Source organism: Talpa europaea, assembly GCF_964194135.1.
Source record: "Talpa europaea genome assembly, chromosome: 13".
Lineage (NCBI taxonomy): Eukaryota > Metazoa > Chordata > Mammalia > Eulipotyphla > Talpidae > Talpa > Talpa europaea.
Genome location: NC_140080.1, coordinates 59,838,805 through 59,854,468, shown reverse-complemented (window position 1 = coordinate 59,854,468; position 15,664 = coordinate 59,838,805). Strand labels below are relative to the sequence as shown.

Genomic DNA, 15,664 nt, shown 5'->3' with positions numbered 1-15,664 from the left:
AGGAAGATATAACACTCTTCAACATATATTCACCAAATGAAGGGGCACCAAAATATATTAGACAATTATTATCAGCTCTGAAAACAGACATTAAAGAAAATACATATGTAGTGGGAGAATTCAACACCCACTCTCACCAATGGACAGATCAACAAGACAAAAAATAAAGACACTAGTACCCTAAATAAAGACATACAACTCATGAACTTAACAGACATCTATAGGACACTGCACCCAAAAAAATCCGAGTACACATTTTTCTCAAGTGTGCATGGATCATTCTCCACAATCGATCACATACTGGGCCACTAGACAAACAGATACACAAAGATCAAAATCATTCCAACTATCTTCTCCGATCATAAAGGCATCAAGCAAGAAATAAATCATCAAAAGAAAACAAGGAACCCTCCCACTTCATGGAGATTGAAATCCACACTACTGGAAGACCACTGGACTAATGAGGAGATCAAAGAAGAAATTAAAAAATACTTTGAGTTGAACGACAAGGAGGACACCACTTTCCAGAATGTATGGGATGCAGCAAAAGCAGTAATAAGAGGAAAATATATAGCAATACAGGCTCGCATCAACAAACAAGAAAGAACTCAAAGAAACAACCTAATCTCACATCTCAAAGAGCTAGAAAAAGAACAACAAAAAAACCCTAAAGCCAGTAGAAAAAAGGAAATAATAAAAATCAAAGCAGAAGTTAATTGGAAATTAAAAAAAACAATCCAAAAGATCAATGAAACCAAAAGCTGGTTCTTTGAAAAAATAAACAAAGTAGACAAACCTCTAGCCAGGCTCACAAAGAAAAAACTGGAGAAAACGCATATGAGTAGAATTATAAATGAAAGAGGAGAAATCACAACAGACTCAGTAGAAATCAAAGAATAATCACAGATTACTTATACGCAAACAAATTCAAGAACCTAGAAGAGATGGGCAAATTCCTAGAATGACATAATCAACCAAAGCTGGACAATAGAACAACTAAACAGACCAATTACAAGCAGCGAAAATGAGGCAGTAATGAAAGCACTCCCCAAAAACAAAAGCCCAGGCCCGGACGGCTTCACAAATGAATTCTACCAAACGTTCAACAGTGAAATTAGTGCCTATCCTGAACAAACACTTTCAAAAAATTGAAAAAGAAGGAATACTACCAAATACATTCTACGAAGCCAAAATTACACTAATACCAAAACCAAAGACAGCACAAAAAAAGAAAATTACAGGCCAATCTCCCTAACGAACACTGATGCAAAACTCCTCAATAAAATTTTAGCTATCAGAAGCCAACAATGTATCCATAAGATAATTTACCACGACCAAGTAGGATTTACTCCAAGGACACAAGGATGATTCAACATCTGAAAATCAATCAATGTAATCCAACACATCAAAAAAAATTTCAATGTCATTCTTCAAAGAAATAGAAAAAACATTGATGAAATTCATATGGAGCCACCAAAAACCCCAAATAGCCAAAACCCTCCTGAAAAAAAAAAAAGAAGGGAATGGAGGCATCACACTCCCAGACTTCAAACTCTACTACAAAGCCATAATAATCAAAACTACATGGTATTGGAACAAGAACAGACGCACGGACCAATGGAACCAAATAGAAAACCCAGAAATAAACCCACAGATTTATGGTCAACTAATCTTTGACAAAGGAGCAAAGAATACGCACTGGAGCAAAGAAAGTCTGTTCAATAAATGGTGCTGGAAAAACCGGGTCGCTACATGCAAAAGAATGAAACTTGACTACGACCTCACACCATGCACAAAAACCAACTTAAAATGGATTAAAGAACTAGAAATAAGACCTGAAACCATAAAATATATAATAGGAAATACAGGTGAAACACTACATGACATGCACCTCAAAGACATCTTTACAGACACATCACCCAAAGCAGTGACAGTGAAGGCAAAGATAAACAGCTGGGACTACATCAAATTAAAGAGCTTTTGCACAGCAAAAGAAACAATAACAAAAACAAAGAGAAACCCCACCGACTGGGAGAACATTTTTGCACACAAAACTAATGATAAAGGACTGATGACAAAAATCTAGAAAGAGCTGACAAGGCTCAACAAAATCAAAGAAAATAATCCTGTCAAAAAATGGGCAGAAGAGCTAAAAGAAACTTCTCCAAAGAGGAAATGCAAATGGCCAATAGGCATATGAAAAAATATTCAACATCACTTGTAATCAGGGAAATGCAAATCAAAACTACAATGAGATACCATCTTATACCAGTAAGAATGGCACATATTAAAAAAAAACTAGCAACAACAAATGTTGGCAAGGATGTGGAGAAAAAGGAACTCTCTGCACTGCTGGTGGGAGTGCAAACTAGTCCAACCACTATGGAAAGCTGTGTGGAGATTCCTCAACCTACTAAACATAGAGCTTCCATATGATCCAGCAAGTCCATGCCTAGGTATTCACCCAAATGACATAGAAACATCAATTCAAAAGGGCACCTGCACCCCTATGTTTATAGCAGCACTATTTACAATAGCTAAGCTTTGGAAACAACCCAAATGCCCAAAAATAGATGACTGGATCAAGAAGATGTTGTATGTATACACAATGGAATATTACTCAGCAATCAAAAAAGATAAACTCATGCAATTTGCAGCAACATGGATGGAGCTGGAAGGGATCATGCTCAGCGAAACAAGCCAGAAAGAAAAAAAAATACCGGATGGTTTCACTCATAGCAGGAATCTAGAAAACCTAAATAAGGGACCAAGAAAAAGAATAACTATAATAAAGAAAAAATCAAAATCAACAAGCAACTATAATCCAGAGACACACTATGTGGGGGTGGCGGGGAGAGGGGGGTTGGGGTCAAAATAAGGGGGGGGTGCAATTGTATGGGGAATATAAAACAAAAATCTTAAAAAAAAAATAGAATACCTACTAGAGTGTATACACAGGATGTAGTGACACTCTAGTTCCACTGGGGTCAGCTTGTTATTCAACTCCAGTTGACATGTGGAGCATAGATAACACATTTGCAGAATTAGCAACTAAGGAAATTTTTTTCTATGGGGATTCAGAAATTGATTGACTCTTCAGAATTTTCAGAGCTTTGAGCACTCATAGTAAGGAAGGGTGGCCAGAAGTGGGATCTTTACAAAACTGTAATACATTTCCTAAGTGGAAACCAGGAAGCCTCACCTCTGGTGTCAAAAACTTGGATGAAAATGCCTTGGATCTACTCTATGATCCATCCAAATGAATTTCTAGCAAGATATCAGTGAATCATCCATATTTTAATGATTTGGACAAACATATTAAGAAGATATAGTTTTCGGGGCCTCCCCAGTGGCACAGCAGTTGAGCGCCGTGCTGCGAAGCTGTCCACAGCCTCTGCAGCGCCAGTTCGATGCCCCGCTGGCCAGGGCAAACCCCACATGGCACAGCTGACCTCTCCTGCCTCGCCCGCTGCTCCCCTCAGCAGTGTCTTCAGTCCGTCCGCCTGTTCTGCTCCCTGCTCTGGCTCTGGTGAATTCTCTTACCCTCCTGCGCTTCTGACCTGTACCCCTGTTCTTGTATAAAATAAAGAAATAAATCTTTAAAAAAAAAAAAGAAGATATAGTTTTCTGACAAGGAGTTTCCACATGTTATATCAAGAACAGCTGCATTTTTACTGCTAGTTGTTTTTGCCTTGTGTATTTTTTTTCTTTGTTGTAAAACCTAAGTTGTACTTCATCTTCTAATTTCAAGAGTAACTTAAATATGTAGGTATTGTCCTATTTGTATTTAAATAAATATAAAAATTCTGTATCTCTCACTGAAACTACTATAATAAAACTACAAATTAAAAAAAGAAACAGAAAAAGGAATGAAAGCCTTAAAACCAGAAACTACTTAAGAAATTTTAATCACAACTAACTGTTTTAAAGTTAAATTTAATCATTTTTCTGATTCCATGAATGCTGACTCGTTCTTTAGCAATTTTCTCCAGTCTGCTAACTCACCTAGCACAGGACAGTGATCTCTGTAGAAAGAGCCTCCTTTCGCATCCTGGACACACTTTAGATCAGACTAAGAAGGAAAAAAACAAGAAAAGTGACCCATGAAAACTTCAAGTATGGCTCAATACCTAGAATACATAAAAATATTCATTTAGAACACCCTCAGCAGAAGTCACAAGTAGCTCTGGGTCAGCAATTATACTAATCATTGCTTTCAAAGCACTCATCAAAAACTAAACTTGATCCGCAGATAGATCAGGCTTTATTTATTTTTAGTTTTCTTTTAAAGCTGAAAATTAAAATGTCTGGATCTTTATTAGTTTCAGAAGCACATGCTAAATAAAAGGCAACAATACCTAATTTAATATACATAACACATTTCATTTTGAAGATACGTTAACCAAATAAAAGCTCAATTCATTTGATCCTTCCAATCAATTTTATTAGATATACAAAGCAGATACTAAGTTATTTTATAAAGGAAATTACCCAAAATTAAACAACCAAAAGTAGAAAAGAATTAATTCAAACTTTTGATTTCTTGTTAATTTTTCTATTTATTCAACTTTAGTTCTTACTTCACCATAATTTGAAGAACTCAAGTTCCTTCCCATGTAGATTTTATAAAAAAATGAATTATTATTTAAGTACCTGAAAGGGGAGGCAGCTGTGACATAATGAAAAGCACCTAAAATGTATACTTAGAAGATCACCCTTGGGGGTTACTGTGAAAACTGAAAAGCAGGTTTACTTAAAAGCTCCTAACAGTACCTGACATATGCATGTATGTGTATGAGGGTATGTGTATGTATACAGTAGGTGATAGGTATATATTTATTAAAGAAAGACGTTCTTTCATATATACATACAACACAAATAAATACACACACACACACAAAATGCAACTCTGACAACTTCCTTTGCATTACAGTTAGCTCAATCACAGCTAAAGAGACACAGAGGTCAAACACAGCAAGTCCACTTATAGGAATCTAAGGAAATATATCCAAAAATGTACAAAGACATAAGTACAAGGATGCTCGCTGCAACTCTGCTTGTTGCAACAGTACAATGAAAAAAACCAACCCAAAATCTCACTATATAAATAATGTCCATGCTAAAGAGCAGCCTTATAGATGATTTTGAATCTTTTTAAATATATTTTAACAAATAAACCACCAAATTACACTTTGCGATCAGCTCTACATAATCAACATATAGTAAGATACCCAAACATTAATTGAAATCATAATCTTATTTACTATTACATGGACTAAGCAAACATAAATTTTCACTTTATATATTTTTCCTTCCTATTCCATATTCATGATATAGATGGTTGTGTTCTGTCAAAAGGAGATGACATAATAAAAAAGACCACAGTAAGGGCTATTTTTATTTCCCTTCTTTCATCCATCCTATATGCTCGCTCTTTTTTTTTTTTTTTTTTTGTGGTTGTTTCTACTTACCATGCCCTCAAAGCCAACTCTGTAAAGGTTCTTAGCACCATTATCCCAGAGAACATATGCTGCACTATGTGGACTTGATGCACTCCAGTCTTGGATTTCTGTTACCTAGTAAAATTTTTTGAGAAAATAATTTTTTTAAAGAGCGAGCTTAATATTTTATTTATATTTAAATCTCAAAAATTATGTCAATTATCATACCATGTTTCAGAATCATTAAAAGTATTTATTTACCAAATATGTCTTACCAACAGATAACTAAATTATAATGAGGCATTTTTCTAGAATCACAAGGTAATTTCTAAAACCACTACAGAAACTTTAAATTAGGAGACTTAGTGATTATAGTAATAGATTATTAGAAAATGCATAATTCAATAAAATTCTTAAATCCTGTACTCTGAAAGTACTTCTTTTAAGAACAGTGTATTCTTTTAAATCCTTTATTCAATACAAAATCAAAAATCTTAGACCAAATCCCCAGAATGAATCAAGATAAACCTACCCTTTGGTCAGCTAAAAGCTGACAAGTATGAGGCTCTAAACAAGCTCCTCGGTCAATGTTCAAAGAGGATTTACGTCAACTTTGACCCTCTATCAAAGTATTCCTCAGTTACCCCCAAAAGCAGGCCACCTAAGCTAAAACACCATTTCTACAAAGGATGCCCAGAAACAACGGTAGGTCCCACATCCAACCAAACTGATTCTTAAGCTAATTTGATTTAAAAAATAGAGTAGCTACTACTTAAGTGCCTAAAATCAACTACATAAAAATAACATACACTGAGCACTAAACTTGGATATCCTCAAGAAGCCATTACACAGTTAAAAGAAGTCACAACTCAAATAACTTCTCTCCACCTTGACACTTATAGTTACACTTCATAGTTACTTAGAATACCAGACTGATGTTAAACATAATTTTTAAAGTATGATCTTAAAAACAGATTTTTTAAATGAAATATATCATAACCTTTTCATATTTACCCTGCATTAAAGAAATATTTTATAAACTTAAGCATTTCATGGTGCTTTGGAGAGATGAAAGGTTCTTATGCTGAAGATATAATTAATCGTTCAGGAAACATTTTAAATGGAAATGAGACCACTTATTCTTTTTAATTTAACTTAATTCTTTTTAAATTAATTAATTAAAATGACATGTAAACTTTAAAGAATAATAGAAAATAAATGAACAACAGCCTGAGAAAAGCAACATTACCAGCACTTTTCAAGCTTCCTGTAATGCTCTCATCAACTTCATCTTCCTTCCTCCCTAGAAATAACTATCACCCTAAATTTAGAGCTCATCACTTTGCTTGGTTTGCTTTGCTTTATGATATTTAACATAACTAATCATGGTAGAAGCTTATAAAGTAAGGATTACTAACATTCTAAAATGAAACAAGCAATCCTTAACAAAAATTCCTTCTGATTCTAATAAAAGCAGATTATACTTCAATTGTTTTAAAAAATTCAATGCTACAGGGCCTCCCTGGTGGCTCAAGGGGTTAAGACACAACCTATGAAGCTGTCCCCAGCCACTGCAGCACAGAGTTCGATCCCCAGCCGGCCAGGGAGCAACCCACAAGGCGCAGCAGACCTCTCCTGGCTCACCTGCTGCTCCCCTCAGCAGTGTACTTCACTCAATCTGCCTGTTCTGTTCCCCGCTCTGTCTCTGGTGAATCCTCTCACCCTTCCCCCCCACCCCCACCCCAGACCTCTAGTCTGTGCCCCAGTTCTTGTTTGCATAAATAAATAAAAAATCTTTCAAAAAAAAAAAATTCAATGCTACATACATGTCTCTGTTTTATAGGAGGGCACAAAAAAGCAATTGAATAAAAAACAAAGACTCAAATTTATTTAAATCAAATTCACCCAAAATTTCAAATTACTACAAGCTAAGTTACTAAGTTCATTAGTCAAGTTCTAAATTATTAAGTTAAATGCCTTCATTTATTTTTGATTATTGAGAGAGAAACAAAGTAGAAGATAGAACTACATTAATTTTATACTTTAAGTTCTGATTTAAAAATACATGCAAAAATACCTGCAAAACTATTACGTAAAAGGTTGCTGAAGGGCCTCCCTGGTGTCACAAGGGGTTAAGTCACAGTACTATGAAGCTATCTGCAGCCACTGCAGCACTAAGTTGGATTCCCCAGCCAGCGAGGTGACCCATATGGCACAGCAGACCTCTCCTATCTCGCCTGCTGCTCCCCGAAGCAGTGTATTTCAGTTAATCTGCCTGTTCTATTCCCCACTCTGCTCTGGTGAATCCTCTCACCCCTGCATCACTGGCCTGTACCGCAGTTCTTTTATGTATAAATAAACAAACATTTTTTAAAAAGGTTACTGAGAAAACTGTATATAGGATCAAACTGACAAAATCTGCATCTATTCCGTTCTTTACACAGCAAATAGTAGTAAAATCACACTTCAGTGAAACTTACCAGTTACTCTTGCCAAAATAAAACTGAATTTGAATCAAACCTACACGTCTAAAAACTAAATTACAGGAAGTACAAGGGTTTAAAGGAAAAAGTTAAGAATACCATAAAGAATCATTTAGTCAATCCAAAGAAGCTGGTTTCTTCAACAAATATTAAAAATATATCAACAAATAGGGCCTCCCTGGTGGTGTAAGGGGTTAAGCACAGCATTGTGAAGCTATCCACAGCCTCTGCAGCATGAGTTCGATCCCCGGCCAGCCAGGGAGCTACCCAGATGGTGCTGCAGACCTCTTCTGTCTCACCTGCTGCTCCCCTCAGCAGTATAGTCAATCCGCCTGTTCTGTTCCCCACTCTGCCTCTGGTGAATCCGCTCACCACCCGTCCCACACCTCTGGCCTGTAGCCCAGTTCTTGTATGCATAAAATAAATAAATCTTTAAAAAAATAAATAAAAGTGATAATTCTGCTCTGTCCTTACAATAAGTACACTACACATAATTTCTCAAATATTAAATCCTAAATGTTGAAGGGCATAATATAATAATAAAGAAAAACAATGGAATGAGAGCAAAAATCAGTTACCTTGGGGTACTTACAACTGGGAAAAGGAAAACAGAAGGCTTTTAAAGATACTGACAATATTCTATTTTTAAATATGTATAGTAGAAACAAACATGTTCATTTTATTACTATTCTCTAAGCTTTCACATACATTCTTGCTGATACAGGACTTATTAATGATAGTGAAATTGTATACTGTACAAGGGGCCTTGCTAAGAAGCTATAGGGATGACAAGCAGCTTGAATTCTACTTACCAAGACCTATGAGAAAGGCAAAAAACTATTCCTTCCCCAAACACCAAATGGGTACCTTTTCTCTGCCATTGGCTAGACCAGCATGTCTCCTGAGCATATTCATCTAGAGGTGGCACCTTTTCCAAATTCACAGTGCTCTATTTTTCTTTTTTGAGCAGTGTTTCCTTTTTTTTTTTTTTTTTTAAGATTTGCCTATTTGTACAGGAACTGGGGTACAGGCCAGACATGCGGGAGGGTGAGAGGATTCACCAGAGACAGAGCAAGGAACAGAACAGGCAGACTGACTGAAATACACTGCTGAGGGGAGCAGCAGGCAAGAGAGAAGAGGTCTGCCGCGCCATGTGGGTATCCCCCCAGCCGGCTGGGATCGAACCTGCACTGCAGAGGCCGTGGACAACTTCACAGCCCTGCACTCAACCCCCTGCGCCACCAGGGAGGCCCCCAGAGCAGTGTTTCTTAAACTTTAAAGTACAGATAAATGACTTAGGGATTGTGTTAAGATGAAGATCCTGATTTAGAAGGTCTGGGAGGAAGGTGATGTACTACATTTCTAAATGCATACCCGAGCTGTTGGTCCACAGGTCACACTACAGTGACAGAATTTACATTTTCATTTTTGGTTTGTCTATCACTTCCAATTAGAATAGAGGATTCAGGAAAGTAGGGACTCTGTCTCTTTTGTTTATTGCTACATCACTGATTGGAAGTGAATCCTGCACATAGTGTTTAAATAAATATTGGTTGAATTTTTTTTAAAAAAAGCAAAAAATTGCTTCCTTAATTAAAATAAAGGCACTTGAAATATAATGATTAATGTACATCTATCTGATTTCCCAACTTTAAATTAGATTCTACTGTTATAAATGAAATTAAACAGTGAAATAAAACATATATTTGGAAAAAGCTTTTAACAATCTTAAATTGAAAAGAATCTACATGTTCCTATGAGAAGTTCCTCAAATGACATAGACTTTAAAGTCATCATTCTTCAATGCTAAGAACAATTTTTAAGTTATTCCAATAAGTAACTTTAGATATCTCTGAAAATGTTCCCCTACCATCCTGACCCAGAAAACCCTACAAGTCATACAAATCGAGGGCCTCCCCTAGTGGCCCAGGCAGTTGAGCGCAACGCTGTGAAGCTGTCTGCAGCCTCTGCAGCACAGGTTCGATCCCACCCAGCTGGTGTGGGTCCCACATGGCGCGGCAGATCGCTTCTGTCTCGCCTGCTGCTCCCCTCAGCAGCATATTTCGTCATTCTGCCTGTTCTGTTCCCCGCTCTGTCTCCTGTCCTTCTTATCTCTACCCCCTCCCACGCATCTGGCCTGTACCCTGGTTCTTGTATAAATAAATAAATCTTTTTAAAAATTAATTAATAAAAAAGTCATGCAAATCGAGAGGTTCAAATCTTCATGTTCATTTTAAGAACACTCATGAAACTACCCAGACCATTAAAGGTATGCATATCTGAAAAGCCAACACCTAAATGAAGGACGTCACTCTATGGAAGCAGTATGTACCATTCTGTCATTCCAATGGTAGAGTTGGCAGGTGTGCCCAGACCTAACATTGGGGCTGGATGCAGGCCCAGGGCCCAAAAAGATTGCTGAATTTTTCACACATGCTTAAAAATGTGTAATGCTGAGAGTAATGCCGAACTTATGGGTTTAGATGTAGAGTCCCTGGTCATCAAGTGCAACCAGGTAAACAAAGTCCCCAAGATATGTCACAGAACTTACAATAGTTCATAGTCACCTTAACCCCTATGGTGTGCTCTCCCTGCCACACTGAGATGATCCTTACAGAAAAAGAGCAAAGTGTTCCTATACTGGAAGAGGAGATTGCACTGGGAAATGAGAGACTCCAGAAGAAACTGAGGAAACAAAAACATACGTCCTGGTAATAAATTCAGTATATAAAATAAATGTAAAAGCGGGAGGGGGTAGAGATAAGAAGGAAAAAATAGAACTGATAGTGACTAACATGTTTCAAATGTGAAATGTTACTCATTTCAGTATATTTAGCATCTACCATAAGCCAGAGTATAAACACTTAATATTTGTTGACTATATGAATGAATAATTAACAGAAGCAACACAAAATCCAAAATAAAATCAACAACCCATTTATCCTAATCTCTCTGGCTATCCCACCCCAGGTAAACAGGCTATATAAAATTCCCTTCAGAGAAACTGCTACCTGGGAAGCAGACAACAAATTGAGTGAATTAGATAACAAAGTAGCTGTCTATTACTCTTCAGAAATAAGTCTTTGAGGGGACAGAACATAAAACAAGTTTAAAAAGAATGTAAGACAAGTAAATTCAAATGAAATTTTAATAGCAAGAAAGATATGATTTACGAAGAACTGGCCCAAACAGGATGTTCTGAGCAACAAAACGGCAATATGAAGCCTAAAGATGGAAAGGTAAAATCTACTTGGAAAGGTAAAATCTTCTCAAGGAATTCTAACATTCACAACAGAAAAGGTTAGACTTTCCATTTTTTTTTAAAGAAATGATAGTCTTAAAAATTATTATTGGCACAGGGAAAAAAATGGTCAAGAAATTCAATTGTAGTAATAATAAAAATCTACTAACACACAATATTATAGAATAACATGATGTATTAAAAAAAAAATCTTACTTTTCCTCTCCGCCCATTTCCTCCATCCTGATCTTCCCACTGCCAGTCCACTCCTCGTACCACTCTGGCACCTGCAAAGATCCCTCTGGCTGTAATCTTCTTAGATTTTCTACGAGACTCTAACAGAACCCTAAAAGTAATGATTTTCAAATTTATATAAAAATAGGTAACAGTAATTTATTTTGTTTTATCAAGCTATAATTGACACACAATTATAATAGCTTCAGGTGTACAACATGAGTTAATATTTGCATACATTGCTAAATGATCATCACAATCAGTCTTATTAAGTATAAGTCTAGTCACCATATAGTTACAAAAATTTTTTCTTACAATGAATTTTTATTTTTTTTACAATGAATTTTTAAAATCCACTCTTAGCAACTTTCAAATATGCAATTCAATATTAACTATAATTGCTATGCTATATATTACATCCCTATGATTTATTTTATAAATATAAGTTTGTACCTATCAGTTTTGCTCTACCCCTACACCCACCATCTCTGACAACCATCTCTGTGTCATGAATTCAGGTTTGTTTGGTTGATTGGTTGTTTTTTTGGCTTTTGGGAGGGAGGGGAGCATTTAGATCCCATGTATAAGTGGGATTTGTTTTTGTTTTCCTCTCTCAGTATTTGTTTTTCTCTCTCTGACTTATTTCACTTAGCCTAATACCCTCAACATTCATACATGTTGTCACAAATGACAAGATTTGCTTTTTTATGGCTAAATAATATTCCACATTTTCTATATCCACCAGTGGACACAGGTTATTTCATATCTTTGTAATTTAATTTTTTAAGCAAGATTACTTAATAGGTCTTTTTGAAAATAGATTTTTCTTTGTTCTAATAAAGGAGTACCTCTTACATTCCACAGGTAATGATGAGGATGAAGTAATAGGTGGACTTATGGTGTGCCCCTTAAAAGAAAAAAGTCTCAAAGAGGTAATTAATTTGTTTAAAATGATAGAAGGTAAATAGTAATAGAGTCAGGATATGAACCTAAACTAATCACTTCAGAGCATCACCATATTTATCACTAATTTAGAGGAAGCAAACCCAAAGCCCTACAACTGTCAGGCAAGTAATATAAATGAGGGTCTAAGAAAGACAGCACAACAGCAATGAAGAATAGCAAGTAGTAGTTGATCTCAGTGTTAGGAAGACAACAGGGAGTAGAAGGACTCCGGTAAACTCCAGAGCATAGTTTATCTGAAGGGGGCTGATGCTCCTTCAGTCAACTGTTGCCAGAAACAAACCCAAGACTAGTGTTGACAGTCTTCTAATAATTGGGTGTATATGTTTATGTGAGTATATATTTTAAAAATAAGATTTCTGTGTGAAAACACCTTATTTTAAAAGATTAGTAATCATTAAAAAATGTAGAGCACTGAATATCCCAAGTAAAATATATCTGTAGCCTAGATTTGACCTACACTAAACTGTCTCCAAAGTATTATGTACTTACAGAAGACACTGGACCTTGAAAACGTTTCTACACTCAATTATCTGGATCAATTTGGTTCTCCAAGGGTCATCTCTTATCCTTCTACATCCTTCTTATTCACAAAATCAAAAAGCAAAACACAAAAATAACTTCATCAAAGTTACTCAGTTAATAAATAGCAGGAGCAGGATTTAAGTCAAAACAGTCTGACCCCAAAATCCATTTTTTACTACTCCTACTAACTCCCTATGAAAGGAAAGATTCTTGCTCTTATGTGTTATCTTTATCTACATGAGAAGTTGCAGTCACCTAAAACACTGTTCCCATTCACAATTAACCCTCCTTTTTCTTTGCTCCTAAGAAATTTAACACATATATCCAAAACAATTCAAAAGATCACATGATAAACACTGTTGATCAAATAATCCCTTAACTTGTAATCTCCTTAAGAAAAAAACATCTTGGACCTCCCTGATGGCACAGCAGGTTGAGCGCAGTGCTACGAAGCTGTTCACAGCCTCTGCAGCGCTGGTTCAGTTCCCGGCTGGCCAGGGAGAATCCCACATGGCGAGGCAGACCTCTCCTGTCTCACCCGCTGCTTCCCTCAGCAGTGCTTTTGGTCCTTCTGTCTGTTCTGCTCCCAGTTTTGTCTCTGGTGAATCCTCTCACCCTCCTGCAACTCTGGACTGTACCCCAGCTCTTGTATAAATAAAAAAATAAATCTTAAAAAAAAAAAAAAAAGAGAACTTACTTTAAAAAAAAAAAAAAAAACCTATCTTCAAATTTGCACAAATAAAGTAGCTGCCAGTCTTAATAAACACCTATTGATTTAACTAATGGATCCTGGTATTCACCCAGTACCCAGTAACAATTAGTAAAATAAAATGTACAATGAGAAGAAAATAATCAGCCTCTGTTGGGCTGCCCCTGCACTTCCAAACATTAGGTAGTGCCAAGTTTCTGCAAGAGAAAGAATAGTCCAGATTATATTGGAAAAAAATACACAACTCCACTTTCACATAGCTCTTTTTCACTACTTAAGATCCAGTCTACATCTAGCCTGCTTATATGCTACCTCCTAGTACTGCAGCAACTGTCAGAAGCTATTTCCAAATCCTAATTTTAAGGCTAATGAGAATAAAAACTGAACACAAACAAGACATTTTGACAGAAGAAAAAAATTATTTTCCCTACCGCTCACTTCCTGGTGTGGTAATTCTATAAAAGCGATGCCTTAAATGATGTTTATCTCCATGATAACAAACTGTGCACAAGTCATAATTTGTACACTCTGCACATTTCCATCGAATGCCAATGATTGGTTGCTGGCGGCAGGTATCACACATGGTTCCATCATGCTTGATGCCTATTAAAACAAGGATACATCTTATATTAATTATAACTATTATTTACTTGAATATTTTTCCCTGGGGGAAAACTTAAGGATGGAGCCAAATTTTTCAAAAAAAAAAAAAAAAAAAAGGAAATAATATTTCAAATAAACCATACATAGTTTCAAGATTAGATATCAAGTATTTTAACCAGTACAAATTATAGTCTAAACATTTTCTATCCCTTTTCTCATTAGTGAGAATATTTTTCAATAGCACCTTCCCTCCTCTCATCCACAAACTGAAACCTAGGTTCAATCTAGAGAAAGAAAGAAGAATCCTTTACCACCATGTAGATGTTTCAGACTTCAAACATTTAGAATACTTTTGTGGAATTTCAACCTATTCTGCAGGTAAAACTTTACTCCAGAAGACAATTTTATTCTCATCTCATGAAAACTTATCATTTAAGAAATTATTCCTAGGCATTAACAACATTTTTTCCATAAACAATAAACTTTAGAAAATGATTAGCAGGCAAGTTCCCCAGTTTAAAGGGAAACAATACACTATATATGAGTTTGTTTTTCCTTAAGAAACAAGAAGTAATAAACTCTGAAAAAAGGAAGTAAATACTTGGTGATATGACCTCCACGAAAAGCACTGACATAAATGCACAAGATAGACATCAGAACTATAAAAGAAACCACTATAAAGTACTGAAAATAATTGATATTTTAGGGTAAGATTTCAGGATAATGTTCCTTTGCTATTCTGTTATATTAAGATCATTTGTTCAGCAATTAAAACCAGTATTTTTTTTAAAACAGTGAGTGACCTGTGAACATCAGTGTCATTACTTTATGAATATATGCTAGAAGGTCAAGTCCGATGGTGAACTTAAAATGGGCTATGTTGTCCATACAACAGTGACACTCTCCTTGATTCAAGTTCTGGCTCTGTCAAGAGCTACCTTTATGCCCTAAACAAGGTAATTTTAACTGAAGCATTTACATAAAAAATAACAGTATTTATTTCACAATAATTGGGGGGGGGAAGACATGGGGACATAATATGGGGTTTGGATGAAACAAGACTGCTCAGTTGAAAATGGGTAACATGGGAGTTCAACATCTTATTCTCTATTTTGTATAATTATATAAAAGGAATCAATTTAGTTCTCAGAATCTCAGTTCCCTTTGGAAGAAGCAATATGTTCTTTTTTTAAAAAAAAGGAATGTCCTAAGAATCAAGTAAGAATATGATGTATATGTAAGAAGTGAAGTACAAAAGCAGTAACATTATTATTAAACTCTATTAGAACTGATATACTGTAACATACTATTGTTACTTCCTGATAAGGGGGGAAACCCTATATAATTCATACCAGGTTTTAAAATCCTGTAAGTAACCAGATTCTAAATAAAGAGTAAAACATGGGGACAAACCTATGTCTGAGCTGAGATGGTTAAGAAGGAAAAAAGCAGGAAGGGAGAGGGG

The 15,664-nt window shown here is 35.7% G+C and overlaps 1 protein-coding gene across 1 annotated transcript in view; it reads right to left on the bottom strand.

Annotated features, from left to right (window-relative positions):
- Nucleotides 1-15,664, bottom strand: part of MIB1 (MIB E3 ubiquitin protein ligase 1) — a gene marked incomplete at its 3' end in the record, with an annotated part of 116,853 nt that overhangs the window by 76,179 nt on the left and 25,010 nt on the right. The window contains exons 2-5 of the mRNA XM_084252889.1: nucleotides 14,028-14,199; nucleotides 11,382-11,511; nucleotides 5,472-5,576; nucleotides 4,006-4,072 (exon numbers count right to left, since the gene is read on the bottom strand). Coding sequence (XP_084109015.1) covers nucleotides 4,006-4,072; nucleotides 5,472-5,576; nucleotides 11,382-11,511; nucleotides 14,028-14,199 — 474 coding nt within the window. The remainder of the gene's footprint in view (nucleotides 1-4,005; nucleotides 4,073-5,471; nucleotides 5,577-11,381; nucleotides 11,512-14,027; nucleotides 14,200-15,664) is intronic.